The 12297-nt window shown below is 39.2% G+C and overlaps 1 protein-coding gene across 8 annotated transcripts in view; it reads left to right on the forward strand.

The window, feature by feature from the left end:
- Nucleotides 1-12297, forward strand: part of SHANK2 (SH3 and multiple ankyrin repeat domains 2) — a 278034-nt gene that overhangs the window by 137577 nt on the left and 128160 nt on the right. For all 8 annotated transcript variants that reach the window (XM_088057744.1, XM_088057747.1, XM_088057749.1 and 5 more), the window contains one exon: nt 9677-9752. In XM_088057744.1, coding sequence (XP_087913870.1) covers nt 9677-9752 — 76 coding nt within the window. The remainder of the gene's footprint in view (nt 1-9676; nt 9753-12297) is intronic.

The raw sequence follows: 12297 nt of genomic DNA on the forward strand, positions 1-12297 counted from the left end.
AAACCCCAGTTCTCTGTCTCCTGAGTGCTTCCTTCAGTAGATGTTCCCAGTATAGATGGAGAGTGCTCAGCTGCAGTCTAGAAATACCACATTAATCATTTGAGAGGCCTTTTCCTGCACAAGTGTGTTTCCTCCTCCTCAGTTCCTCCTGTTTGAGGTCTAATTGCAATGTTTATTGGCAGAAATTGCATTAATTTCTGTAGTAGATTTGGCACAGGGACTGCACACTGCTGGTGTACACACAGGTAGCACAGACAGCCCATCTCCAGTCTGTGCTCCAGACTTTGCAATAGCACTGCTTATTCAGTCACCTCACTTTTTATATAGAATGACAACAACCTGGGAGACATTTTCTGCAAAATGTGACACAGACAAGCAGAACTTGACAAAATTGTCATTAGAATTTGAAAGCTGTATTTTTTTCAGTGTTTTATCAGCTCATTCTTCAAGAGTAAGGGGAATTGGAAAAATAAAAGGGTAGTAACATTAAGTTCAGATAGTCTGAAATAACTCTCAAAACATTTGTTCAGAATCACCATCACAGTTCCTGTTCCACAGCTTTTGAAATTTTCCTGTGGAACATGAAGTAGGAACAGGCTGAGGCCAAAGCAATGGGAATGGGGCTTGGAAGGTCTGGAGTATCAGAAATGTCTGAGGGAGCTGGGGGTGGGGTTGATTCAAGCTGGAGAAAAGAAGGCTCCAGGGGACCTTCTGGCTCTCCACAATTCCCTGACAGGAGGGTGCAGCCAGGTGGGATTGGGCTCTGCTCCCAGGGAATGAGGGATAGGACAAGGGGAAATGGCCTCAAGTAGTGCCAGGGGAGGTTTGGATTGGATATTAGGGAGAATTTCTTCATGGAAAGAGTTGCCAAGCATTGGAACATTGGTACTGGTACCTGAGATATTTAAAAGCCGTGTGGATGTGGCACTTGGGGACATGGGTCAATGGTGGCCTTGGCAGTGCTGGGAGAACATTTGGACTCAGTGACCTCAGAGAACTTTTCCAACCTTAATGATTCCATGATCCTATAGCTCTGTGATCAGTAAAAACCCAGCTGCGTCTGAGTTGTGTGCTGTGGTTGTACATGGATGTTTAGTATTGTTTTGATCAGAAATTATATTTACGACAATTTTTTTAAGGCTCATTAAACCTTTAATGCAGATCAAAGCTTTCACTGTCTTAGTACTCATCAAAATGACTCAAGTGAAGTCTTTTTGACCAGAGAGAAGTTTTCAGGTCCTGTGGATTTTCATGGCAAAACAAATGTGTGGCATCAACTCCATTTGTGTTTTGCAACAGTTACTCTCTGACTTCATTGTGTGCTTGTTACGTGAGAAGTATTTTTACTGCATTTTCTTTTTTTTTTCTCCCTCTTATAAGCAGCAAAGGAGTGGGTTTAAAAGAAATATATAAAGCAGTATTGTTTTTAGAGCACTGCAACAAAATATAGAAGTGATAGCTGTGGCACATTTCTAATAGCTGGGCTGAATCATATTCTGTTCCTCTAATGGCATGTGTAATTGCTCCAGGTTTTCAGGCGTCCTTCAGCTGCACTTATTTAGATTAGTGACTGATGCATTTCCATGGAAACATGCAGCAGGGGAAAAAAACCCACTTGGTACAGCATGGAACTGAAGGGACGTGGGCTTTGAGCCTTGTGTAAAATAAGGCTTCTCGGTTGTGGTCAGCTTGGTTTGGGGTTTTTGTTGTAACTGCTCTCTGCAAAGGAAGAGGAGTTGCCAGCAGAATTCTGTGTAGCAATTTGGAACACTTGTTAAATCCTACATTCCTTGATAAGCTTCAACTTTTTGAGTGTAGTTGAAGGAGTACATTTTGAAATGAAATGTTTGGGGTGTTTTTCTCTGTGAGAATGCAGAAGCACCCAAACCCCAGGTAAGCTGGTGAGAAGCTGGCTGGAAAGTCAAGGTCCAAAAACGAAGTTCATTTTGGAGGTGTTATATGGACCTTTAATGAAGGTCACTGAGTTTTGAAGTGCTAGTGGCAGGAATAGAAAGGTTTTATATGACCTCTGTCACTAAAATGCCTGGAAATATAATTACTTTTAAAAACTTTGCACAGTACTGTTGCTTTTCTCAATATCTGGTACAATCTTTATATGCATTGCCTAATATATAATATCTGATATTTAATGCTTTCTTAGAAAACTAGATTCTCAGCATTCTCAGCAATTTCCAGGAGTGTTTAAGGTTGCAACATGGGTTTTCAAATGCATTAATTTAAAGTAATTGCCCTTATGTGTCTACACAATGCTGCAAGGGCAAGTACCTTCTGTACTTTTTAAAAAGTAGAATTATTTTTGGATTTGGCTCCTTTCCTGCTGCAATCATCCTAATTATTTGGAATACAGGTGTAGGTTCTCTAGGAATAAGCTCTCAAACCAATGGTGATAGTTTCTCCTATTTGAAAATTAATTGTCCTGTGGTCTGGCTCTGAATCCTGTGTTACTTAGCAGTCATCAATGCAAAGTATCTCTAACCATATCTATGAATGATTTTGATATTTTATGTGTGTGGTTTATCTTATTATACCGATAAATAGCCATATCTATATATTCTGATACAGCACCACACATTCAGTTGCTGAAGTCTGATACTCCTGTTAAAAGTGATGTGTTTCTAAGTAATTTTTCTATTTTTTTTTTTAATTTGTAGCTAAATATTGTATTTTAGACACTTGCAACAGCATGGCAAGGCAGGAGTTCTTCCTGGTGAGCAGGGAACTTCCATATCCACATCCACAGCTCCTTGTTCCACCCTCATCTTCCCCTCCCTGGTCCTGTGTAAACCTGGGTACCACATTGCTTAGCAACATCCTGCTCTGAGCTGTTTGTGTGCTGTGACTGGAGTTATAATATTAAATTAGAAGTTATTCTGAGGACTTTATGGTGGAAGTTGCAAAGTGTTCCTTTGTTTGTTGGGCTTTGGTCATGTTTTATCTGCAGTGAATATCAGACTGAGAAGTCTACATGCACAATCAAGGGAGAGGGAAAAAAAAAGTGCTGTGGTGAAAATGATAGTGAGGTTCTAGGAACTTCCCAAGTATCTCCCATGCTCAGCAGCTTCTTATGTATTCAAAATTTTATCTATTATTGAAGGCAGAGAATTTGACAGATCATTGATCCTGAGCACAGCTGGCAAAGATTTAGACTTGAATGAAGCTTCTTGTAAGGGAGGAAATTGAGGGGAAACATTTGTATCACCATTGATGATAAAAGTCCATAATAACTCTTGTTGAAACTTGCTGTACATGAAAATTAATGATTTTTGAAATTGAATAGAAGAATGGCTTTCCAGAGCCTGTTTTTCCTTACTCAGCCCAAAATAATTCCCCATCTGTTCTTTCCAACTCAGAGTGCACAATGACTTTCTCCCAAGCAGTTGGTTGCCTTCATGGGGCTGTAAACATGTCTCAGGTAGGAACAATCCCTGTCATACTGAGCAGACCACAGCTCCTACCACGCAAACAAATGCAGAGTTCCTTCACAAATCTCTAATGGAATTTCCCTAAATTTAATGCAAAGTTGCTGCATCATTAAGCCAGGTTTCACCTGGCATCTGCCCTTTGCTATAGGCCATCATTTGGGTTATGCTGCTGCCATCAGTGAGAACACTGATATTTGCAGGAAATATTTGAACTATTTGCTGGGAGGATGAAAAACGTGAAATAAGGTGTTATGATTAAAAACTTTCATACCTTGAGTCAGTTCTAAAGAACTGGAACATTACACTACCTGAGCTTTGTAAGTGAACAAACCATCCTGACCTTCAGGATAAATAACATTTGTAACAGATGATAGTGCCAGCAGGTAGCTCATCCAGACTTCTTTGTTCTCCCTGAATTTGAAAAACAAGATGCCTTTATTTATGTGTGCAGGAGCGCTTTGGGAATGACATGAAGAGCTGGTTTTTATGAGGCAGATGTACATATTGTCAGGCCACAATTAAAGGTTAGGCCAAGTGCACTGAAGTTGCTTTGGTTTTGCCTGACTTTGTAAAATCTGGGTATTTCAGCAAGGAGCAAAGTAGTTGCATATGGACCAAAGCCATGTTCAGCTGCTAGAAACTCTGAGGTCAACATCCAACTTTTTACCAGCTCTTCATACTTTTGTTTTAAGATGGATTTTACTCAGTAAAGCAGAGGGGAAAAATCTTTCCACTTCCAACTAATTTCCTTTGATGAGATCACCCAGAGCTGTCTGTGCCTGTCCCAGATACTGAGTGGCTTAATCCTCTGCATCAGCTGAGACCACGGACACAGAGCTGCCACAGATGGGTTGGAAATGAGGGGCAGAGGTAATGGAGACCCTCAGAAACCTAACAGCAGAATTTAGGGGAAGAGCATGTGGCTGTTACCACATTTTGAAAATAATCTGCAAATGAGGGAAGACCTGCAGAATTCCAGAATTGTACAGAGAGCTGGTAAAATTGTTAGGACAGTAAGCAGCAAATGCTTCCACAACTATTTGCTGGGGTTTTATTTTTTCAGGTGTAAGTAAGCTTTTTTGTTAAATTAAAGGGAAAACTGATAACATGGGAAACACTGTTCTTCCATAACTGCCTCTCTGTCAGATCCAAGTTGCATATTTCTGTTATTAAGGTTTCTCTTGCAAACAAACTTTTTGATTCACTCCATCAATCAGCCATTTCAGCATCCTTTGTGGGTAAACAAATTCACTGTATTCCAGCTAATCTTCCTCTAAGGATGAAGGAGGGAATCAACACTCAGTCTTCCTTTCTTTATCTGAAAAAATATTTAGTAGGGAAAAAAAAAGACAGGAAAGGCAGGAGGACATCCAGGGATTTGGTATTCCAGTCAAGTTGTCCTTGAGCCATTTTTATGCTTATTCTCAAATCTGAAAAACTTCAAAAACCACTTAAGATTTGCTGTTTCTTAGCTTTAACTGAAAGAAAAATTGGTTGAGAGCATTACATCAACTGAACACTGGGACTTAAAAATAAATAAAGAAATCCACAAACTGAAACAGAAGAAAGTGAACCATGAATTAAAGGTTTTCATTAATTTACCATTTATAATGCCTTTATCATATATTTCCTTTTTCTTGATCCTCACATTTTATCCCTTCAAATGAAGCATCCATGTTTTTACCTCAGATTTGCACAGATATGAAAAAGATAATTGTAGTTTCTTCTGAATTCTTGGGTGCTACATACCTGCAGATTTACCTTCCTTGTGTTTTTATAACCCTTTATCAGAATCAATGATCAAACAGTTAATAGAGAAAATTTATATTTCTATTTCTTTATCCTATTTTTTCTACATTTTATAATCCTACTCCGTGTGATTTGGAGGAGGATCCCTGAACTTCATCTTTCCTACGGCTCAAATGAAATGCTCAAAGAAAGCAATAAGAAATGTCATGTTAAACAATTGTATCATATGCCTGAAAAAACTTCTCTCATCACCATTTTAATGTATCATATTTAATAGAAAACCCAGTTTTGATGAATCTGTATTTTCTAAGGGGAAAAGGGAATAAGTGAAATAAGTTACTGAGACTTCACAGTTTGTGTTATGAAGAATATTTTTTCTTTTAATGTGATTAATTTCTGGAGCATCATTTGGTAGGCAGATATTTTGGATATACGTGGGATAGAAAAATGCATACTCTTCTTATTGATGTTTTCAATCCCATGAACTTTTTCTCCCCTTTTTCTTATGGCTAAATTTGGATCAATTTAAGGAAAAACTCGTAAGATAGGAGCCCTGCCTTGTTGCAAACCAGCACAAGTGTCCTTGAATTGTGAATTTTTACTGACTTTATTATTAGACTGCTTTCCTCAGCTTTGAATAACTTCTGGTGTAAACCTCAACATAAATGGTTGGGAAAGGGGTTTTCCACCAGGAAGGGGAAGGTGCAGGGGGAAGGCTTTAGCATCTGCCACTGTTTTGGGTGCTGTACATGAACTGCTCTTACAAAGAACATCTTTAAATGTCTGTTGGGAGTGAAACATCTCCCAGGGCTGTCACTGGAGAAGAGGGAAGGAAGAAGGAAAAGCTGCATGTTTTGAGGTGGGGATAAAACCCACCTTTACCAGTGGTATATGGGGAAAGCTTGCTGCTCTTTGTTGTGCTGTGCCTTTGGAACAGCACAAATTCTGCTGTTCCACTCCTGTGTTCATCCCGGGGACATGCTGGTGACTGAACCTTTCCTAGAGTGCTGGCAGGCCTCTTGACAACATCCCCGCTGGCAGAGCGTTCTGTGCAGTTTCCTTGGAAACACGGCGCTGGAATGCCCTGCGAGGAGCAGCAGGGAGGAGAGAAGGAATGGAGACGGCTGCTTTGGGATTTTTCCCCCTCCTATTTCTTTACCCTTCCAAAGCCATATCAAATATGTAAGCAACCTACTCCAAGCCGGAGCGTCAGGGTGGGAATCAGGCTGGCTGCTGGAACAGGCCCACAATTGTTACGTGGGCTGAAACGGCACAAGTGGCCTAATCTGTGTGGTTTGGAGCCCAAAATTCATTTCTTGCTTTTCATGGCAGTGTTCTTTCAGCTTTTGATAATGTCTGCAAGATCTGTTGAAGTCCTGTGGTCACTCATGAGACTGCAACAGAGAATCTGCAGGAAGCCCTACATTTATTTGGAGGAAAGCCCTCGCCACTCCTGAGGTGTAGAAAGGAGGAAATGTTTTCCACCTACACTTTCTCGGTACTCACCCCTCTTTGAACCCTGTAAATTACATTCTGGAAGGGCAGGGTTTGAGCCTGCTGCTCACTGAGATGTCTGCAACAATAAATGATTCTAATAAAGAAACAGCTGGGGCTTTATTATTTGGATTACCACTGTTGCCCGCGCACACAGCTAATTTCTGCTGCAGCTCCACTCGCTTCAGCGGAAAATGGACCAAGAAAAAATTGTTGTGCTCTTATGGTATTTACTGTGGTAAAATATTGGCTTCTTGAGAGATCTAGAAATTTCAAGTGATATCCCAATGTTTCTCTCTTCTGTCAATGTAAAGGAAACTGGACCACTTTTGCAAACCCTAGTGTTTTGTTCTACCTCTTAGAAAAGTTTTCTACCTCTTAGATCAGTTTTTGAACTGATCCAACTTGATGTAGTGACTTTTCATCTGTGGTGACAGATGTTCCTCTCAGTAAGAATGCAGTATTATTAAAATAATTGTATTTTTAAAAATAAAACTGCTAAATAATGTTTTTCTAGACCTTCTTGCCCATTTGTTCTTGCTGGTCTTTCTAATCTGCCTGCAACCAAGTTTAAGAAGAAATCCTCAAAAAATTCTGTTGTAAAATCTTTTTAAATGATGATGGGGTTGGTAGTCTTGGATACTCCTAACTTGCTGCAAAGCATTTTGATAAAGACTGCTGGTCTAAAGAAAACCTGGGACATAAGAATGGGTACAAATCCAGGGAACCCTAGAGCTAACCCCTTTGTGCTAATACACTTATAACAGTGTTACTGTGTTATATTTGTCTTGAATTCAGAACAGTATTTGTTAGACATTTGCCTATGGCTTCTTTGTGTTCTTTTGTCAAGTCAGAGAATGGAATCCCTTTCCTTTTTCAGTCCCCAGTTCATTCTGATGGCAGATTCCTGGTGCTCCTCCCCTGCTCCTGGGTGTGTGTACTTACGCTGTGTAATAGGGCAGCCTGGAATCTGAGTCGGAGGTGAGGGAAAGAGGGTAATTAGAGAACTTAACACAGCAGCCTGGGAAACTGCCACTTAGCCTCGAGTTCAGCGCCTTGCAAGGCTTCTGTTTTCCCAAATAATCCCTGACTGCGCTCTGAGGAGAAGGGGGAAGCAGAGGGGTGGCAGACCCGGGGAGCAGATCCAAGCTGCAGCTGAAGAGTGCTGGCTCTGCAATCCTGAGCAGCTGAACAAAGCTCTCTGTCTTGCTGTGCCTTCCCATCCCTCCCACCCACTTTGTATTCCTTATAGCACTGAAATATCATGCTATAGAAAACAGATTCTGCAGGGGAAACATCTGGCTCCTTAAAGCTCAGTTGCTCTAAAATTTCAAAATATTCTTCATCATAATTTATTTCTTGTAATTATTTCTGAGGGACTTCTGAGAAAGGAAAGAGGCCAAGGGAAACTCAAAGTAGATTCCAGGTTTATGATTTTCTGTATTTCTTCTGTTTATGTCTCTTGGTATGAACCTGATTTTTGGAATGGATGAAGAAAGAATGTTTCTTAATGGGGAACAGGCTGCAATTTGTGCAGTAGGAGCAGGAATTTTGGGTAAAGGAAAGGCCTTTTAGGCAGAAAATACAGGTTGTAGGTGAGTGACAAAGGGACAAAATAAACTAAATTATCAAGTAGAGTTCATATTATAATAGGGATTTTCTCCTTCTCTGGCCCTCCTGTAGGATGGAGGCTGGTTGGTCTCCACAAAATGTATGTAAATGTAAATATTTCTGGTTTTCCCTAGTACTGCTTTTCTTGGACCTTGCCAACTGGCTCTGAAGAAATAACTTTCTTACTCTTTTAGCCAGCTGCAACCTGCATGTACCTTTCCAGCTGGAATTTCTCTGTGTTATGGATGTATTTGTATTTATGCCTCCAGGTGGGGGCATGATCCACTTACATGTCAGCTGCACTGATTAAAATAAGGAAATATGCATTTTTCCCACCCTTCTTCCCAAAGTCTGCCTCACAGGACTTTCTGTGCTCCTTGGCTATGTTCAAAGCCCTTCCATCCTGCTCTGATGGTCTTTTTCTCTCTGCAGGCTTGCCCTTGGTCATTTGACACCAATATCTCAGTCATTTGTACCGTCCTTAAAAGCTGTGCCACAGAGATGCTGTGCCTTGAGGGCTCTGTCTGGCTTGAAGAATTAATAAAATCTATGGGGATTGTGTCAGGCTGTCCTTCCATGGAGAATCCCTCAGCTGTGCAGATGAGACTTTCATTGTCATAATCTAAACCAGAAACTTTTCCATCTGATTTTTGATGTCTCTTAGCCAAAGCAAAGGTGATTTCATTGGAGGACCAACCTGCACTTAGGCAAAAAAATATTGATTTGCATATTCTACCTATGTTCCCAACATTTCTGATATCTGTTGCAGATTTTTATTCTTTTCTTTCTTTCTTTCTTTCTTTCTTTCTTTCTTTCTTTCTTTCTTTCTTTCTTTCTTTCTTTCTTTCTTTCTTTCTTTCTTTCTTTCTTTCTTTCTTTCTTTCTTTCTTTCTTTCTTTCTTTCTTTCTTTCTTTCTTTCTTTCTTTCTTTCTTTCTTTCTTTCTTTCTTTCTTTCTTTCTTTCTTTCTTTCTTTCTTTCTTTCTTTCTTTCTTTCTTTCTTTCTTTCTTTCTTTCTTTCTTTCTTTCTTTCTTTCTTTCTTTCTTTCTTTCTCTCTCTCTCTCTCTTTCTCTCTTTCTCTCTTTCTCTCTTTCTTTCTGCCACTTAGCTATAAAAGTACCAAATATTGGACACAAAAATTTTTGCCACTGAGCATGTGACTGGAGCTTTAAAACTTGTGAATTATGTGATTCATGATCTCAAGAAGTCCTCCTTACTCACTTGATGTGTCTGATATGATTAAAGAATATCTCCAAAGCCAACATTTTTTTCTGAAATGCCTTGAAACTACATTCATTCACTGCAAGAGAATGTAACAAACACTCCAGCACTTGATTAAGAAATACGGAAGTATTGAAAAACCTTTTTTCTCTGTGCAGAAACACGAACAGATAGAACAAAGAAGCTGTTCAGACACTACACCGTTGGATCCTATGACAGCTTTGATGCTTCAAGGTAAGAATTTTTCCTTTAGGTTGCAATCTGTTTACAAAACCTTCCTAGGTTTCATTTAATTGTTACTTTTGATTTTGGCTTTGGAGGGGAAGAGGGAAGCAGACCACTAAACAAAACTTCTGAGGGTACCATTTAACTTCTACATTGGTTTTTATTGCAGTTTACTTTGTTTGTATGGGATGGGTGTAGAAAATTCAGGAGCAGTGAAGTCACGAGTTTCACTGTTTTGTTTTGGGAGTGGTGAAAGAGATTTGTTGTTTTGAACAGTAACTTTGGAACCTGAGTAGAATTGAAGCTGCTGGAAATGTGAAATTAGGTTATTTATTTGTGGAGAATTCATGATTTTTAAGCAGATTCTTCTCCCCCATGGATATACATTGAACATACAGCTGATTGCTGGTAGCAATGGTAGCTGATGACCTTTAGAACACAGAACCTAGTTAGGTTTTGGTGTCTTCTTGAGGAAATTTTAGTGGCATACTGGAATTTGTATGCTTCTCTTCTGAATGTCCAACTATAGCTTGGGTTGTTTTATATTTGTTTTTGGTTTTGCTTTTTGTTTGTTTGTTTTTGTTGTTGTAGTTTTCAAGGAAACCACATTTATTATAGGAGAAAAACTATGAAATGTGTGACGTAATGGCAGCATGTCATGTAGCTCAATATTAAAATTTTTAAAAAAGAAAAATGTGGTAACTGTTGGTTCTGTTCTGGAATCTTAGACTTTGTTCCCAGGTTCAGGCATAGTTTCTATGTGAGTTGAACAATTTGGGGAGGAAGTTTGCAGCTGGACATGATGTGATTGACTGGGGGAGTCTGATGATGGTAAAGTTGTCAAGAGAGGCTGTGAGCCCATACTCTGAGACAGCCTCTGCAGAGCAAACTCACTGGTTAATGGGGATGTTTGCAGTGAGAAGAGTTGGCTTTTTGCAAGGTTCTTTGAATGATCATTAGTCTACAAAATCCATATCCTTGTCTCTATATTTCAGTGAGAATTGATAGGATTGTTTCTGCAAAAGAGAGAAGCTGTGTCTTCTGCATGTAGCCTCAGAGATATCAAATAATTCCACATGGAAACTTCCTGCTACTTTCTAACAGCAAGATTTTTTCACAGAAAATGTCAATTCCATCAAAATCTTCATTTCCACCTGTCTTTTTTTTTTTTTAAGGTTGGTTTTGTTGTTTTTGGTTTTTTTTGTTGGTTTATTTCTCTGTTGTTTTGAGTTTTTTTTCCTAAAGATATTGGGTTTGTGCAGTGCAACAGTAAAGCTCTCAAAAAATGTGCCTTACCTGATTCAGGACTGAGCAGGAGAGATAATCAGGAAAAAAAAGAGCTTTTGTACAGCCTTATATAAATTAGTTATGAAGTGTGTCTGCAGTTGATATCTATTAATTGTCTGAGTAGAGAGAGGGAAAGCAACAGAGCTCTTCTGGCAAGGTTTGGAAGAAAACTCTCTTTGAGTTTCAGAGAATCTGAGACCCAGTGGATCCATTTGGAAGGGTAACAGTGGAAATTGAGAGGAAAAGGTAGGAAGAGGCAGAATTAATCTGAAATTCCAAGAAATACAAAATATACAGTGGAAAGGTAGACTTGCTTAGCACATTTTTTCAGCAAAGTATGGTAAATCTAGAATTTTTGTAAAGTAATCCCAGGAAAACTAAAAAACCAATAACACATCAAGTTGTGTTTCAGGTTAGAAGACTGAGGCTGCAAATCAGCTTTTTGTACCTCTGAATGGTGATCTCACTGATGCTTGCGTATTGCTGCTAAAGCAAAAATAATTTGCATTTCAGAACCTGTCTGGAGATTAATGCCTCTTGGTGGTACATCCAGATTTAATGCCTCACAAGGACTTCTTCAGGGAGGGGAATTAGTCAAAGAGGCAAACAAGGTGTGAAAGTGAGAACAATTTTTGATACTGCCAGATTTGTATTGATTTGATTACTTTCTCTGTTATAATTTTGTATCAAAGTTGGGGAAGAATACATTAGAACCGATTTAACACTGGCAGCAAAGGTTTCATAAACATTTGTCAGAAGGCAATTGTGCCTCTGTGCTAAGAACAGCTCTGAATCCAAAGCATTAACAAAGCTGATCCAGTTCCTTTCTGGAGATGATGTGGGGGAGTGAGGGGAAGTGTCTGCTCCCTTCTCTCTTTCCTTCTCCCTCCCAAAGGGCAAAAATTGCTGAGTAGAAACACTCTGTTAAGAAATCTATATTAATGGGCTTATTCACATGCAGGAAAATACATTGTACATGGCATTTTTCATCTTGAGGAAAATGTGCAGCTTGAGTAATGAAGGTTCATTAAATCCTATTTCAGCTTTGCATAAAAGATCAGTTATCCATACATTAACTTCGGGAAAATGGGGAGGATGCTTACTAATGTGGAGAAGGGCACTGAGGCTTGCTTGCCTGTGCAAATAGTCACTAAATATCATAAAAATACAATATAATATTTGAAACTACCAGGTCTGATGTATTATCTGCTTTAAATGCTGATGCCTTCAACAGGGAACAATTTCTTCTTAATTTCTAACTTCTTTC

The sequence above is a fragment of the Pseudopodoces humilis genome, chromosome 7 (assembly GCF_049639895.1).
Source record: "Pseudopodoces humilis isolate 2021_Gansu_Grassland_sample_001 chromosome 7, ASM4963989v1, whole genome shotgun sequence".
In the NCBI taxonomy this organism is placed as follows: domain Eukaryota; kingdom Metazoa; phylum Chordata; class Aves; order Passeriformes; family Paridae; genus Pseudopodoces; species Pseudopodoces humilis.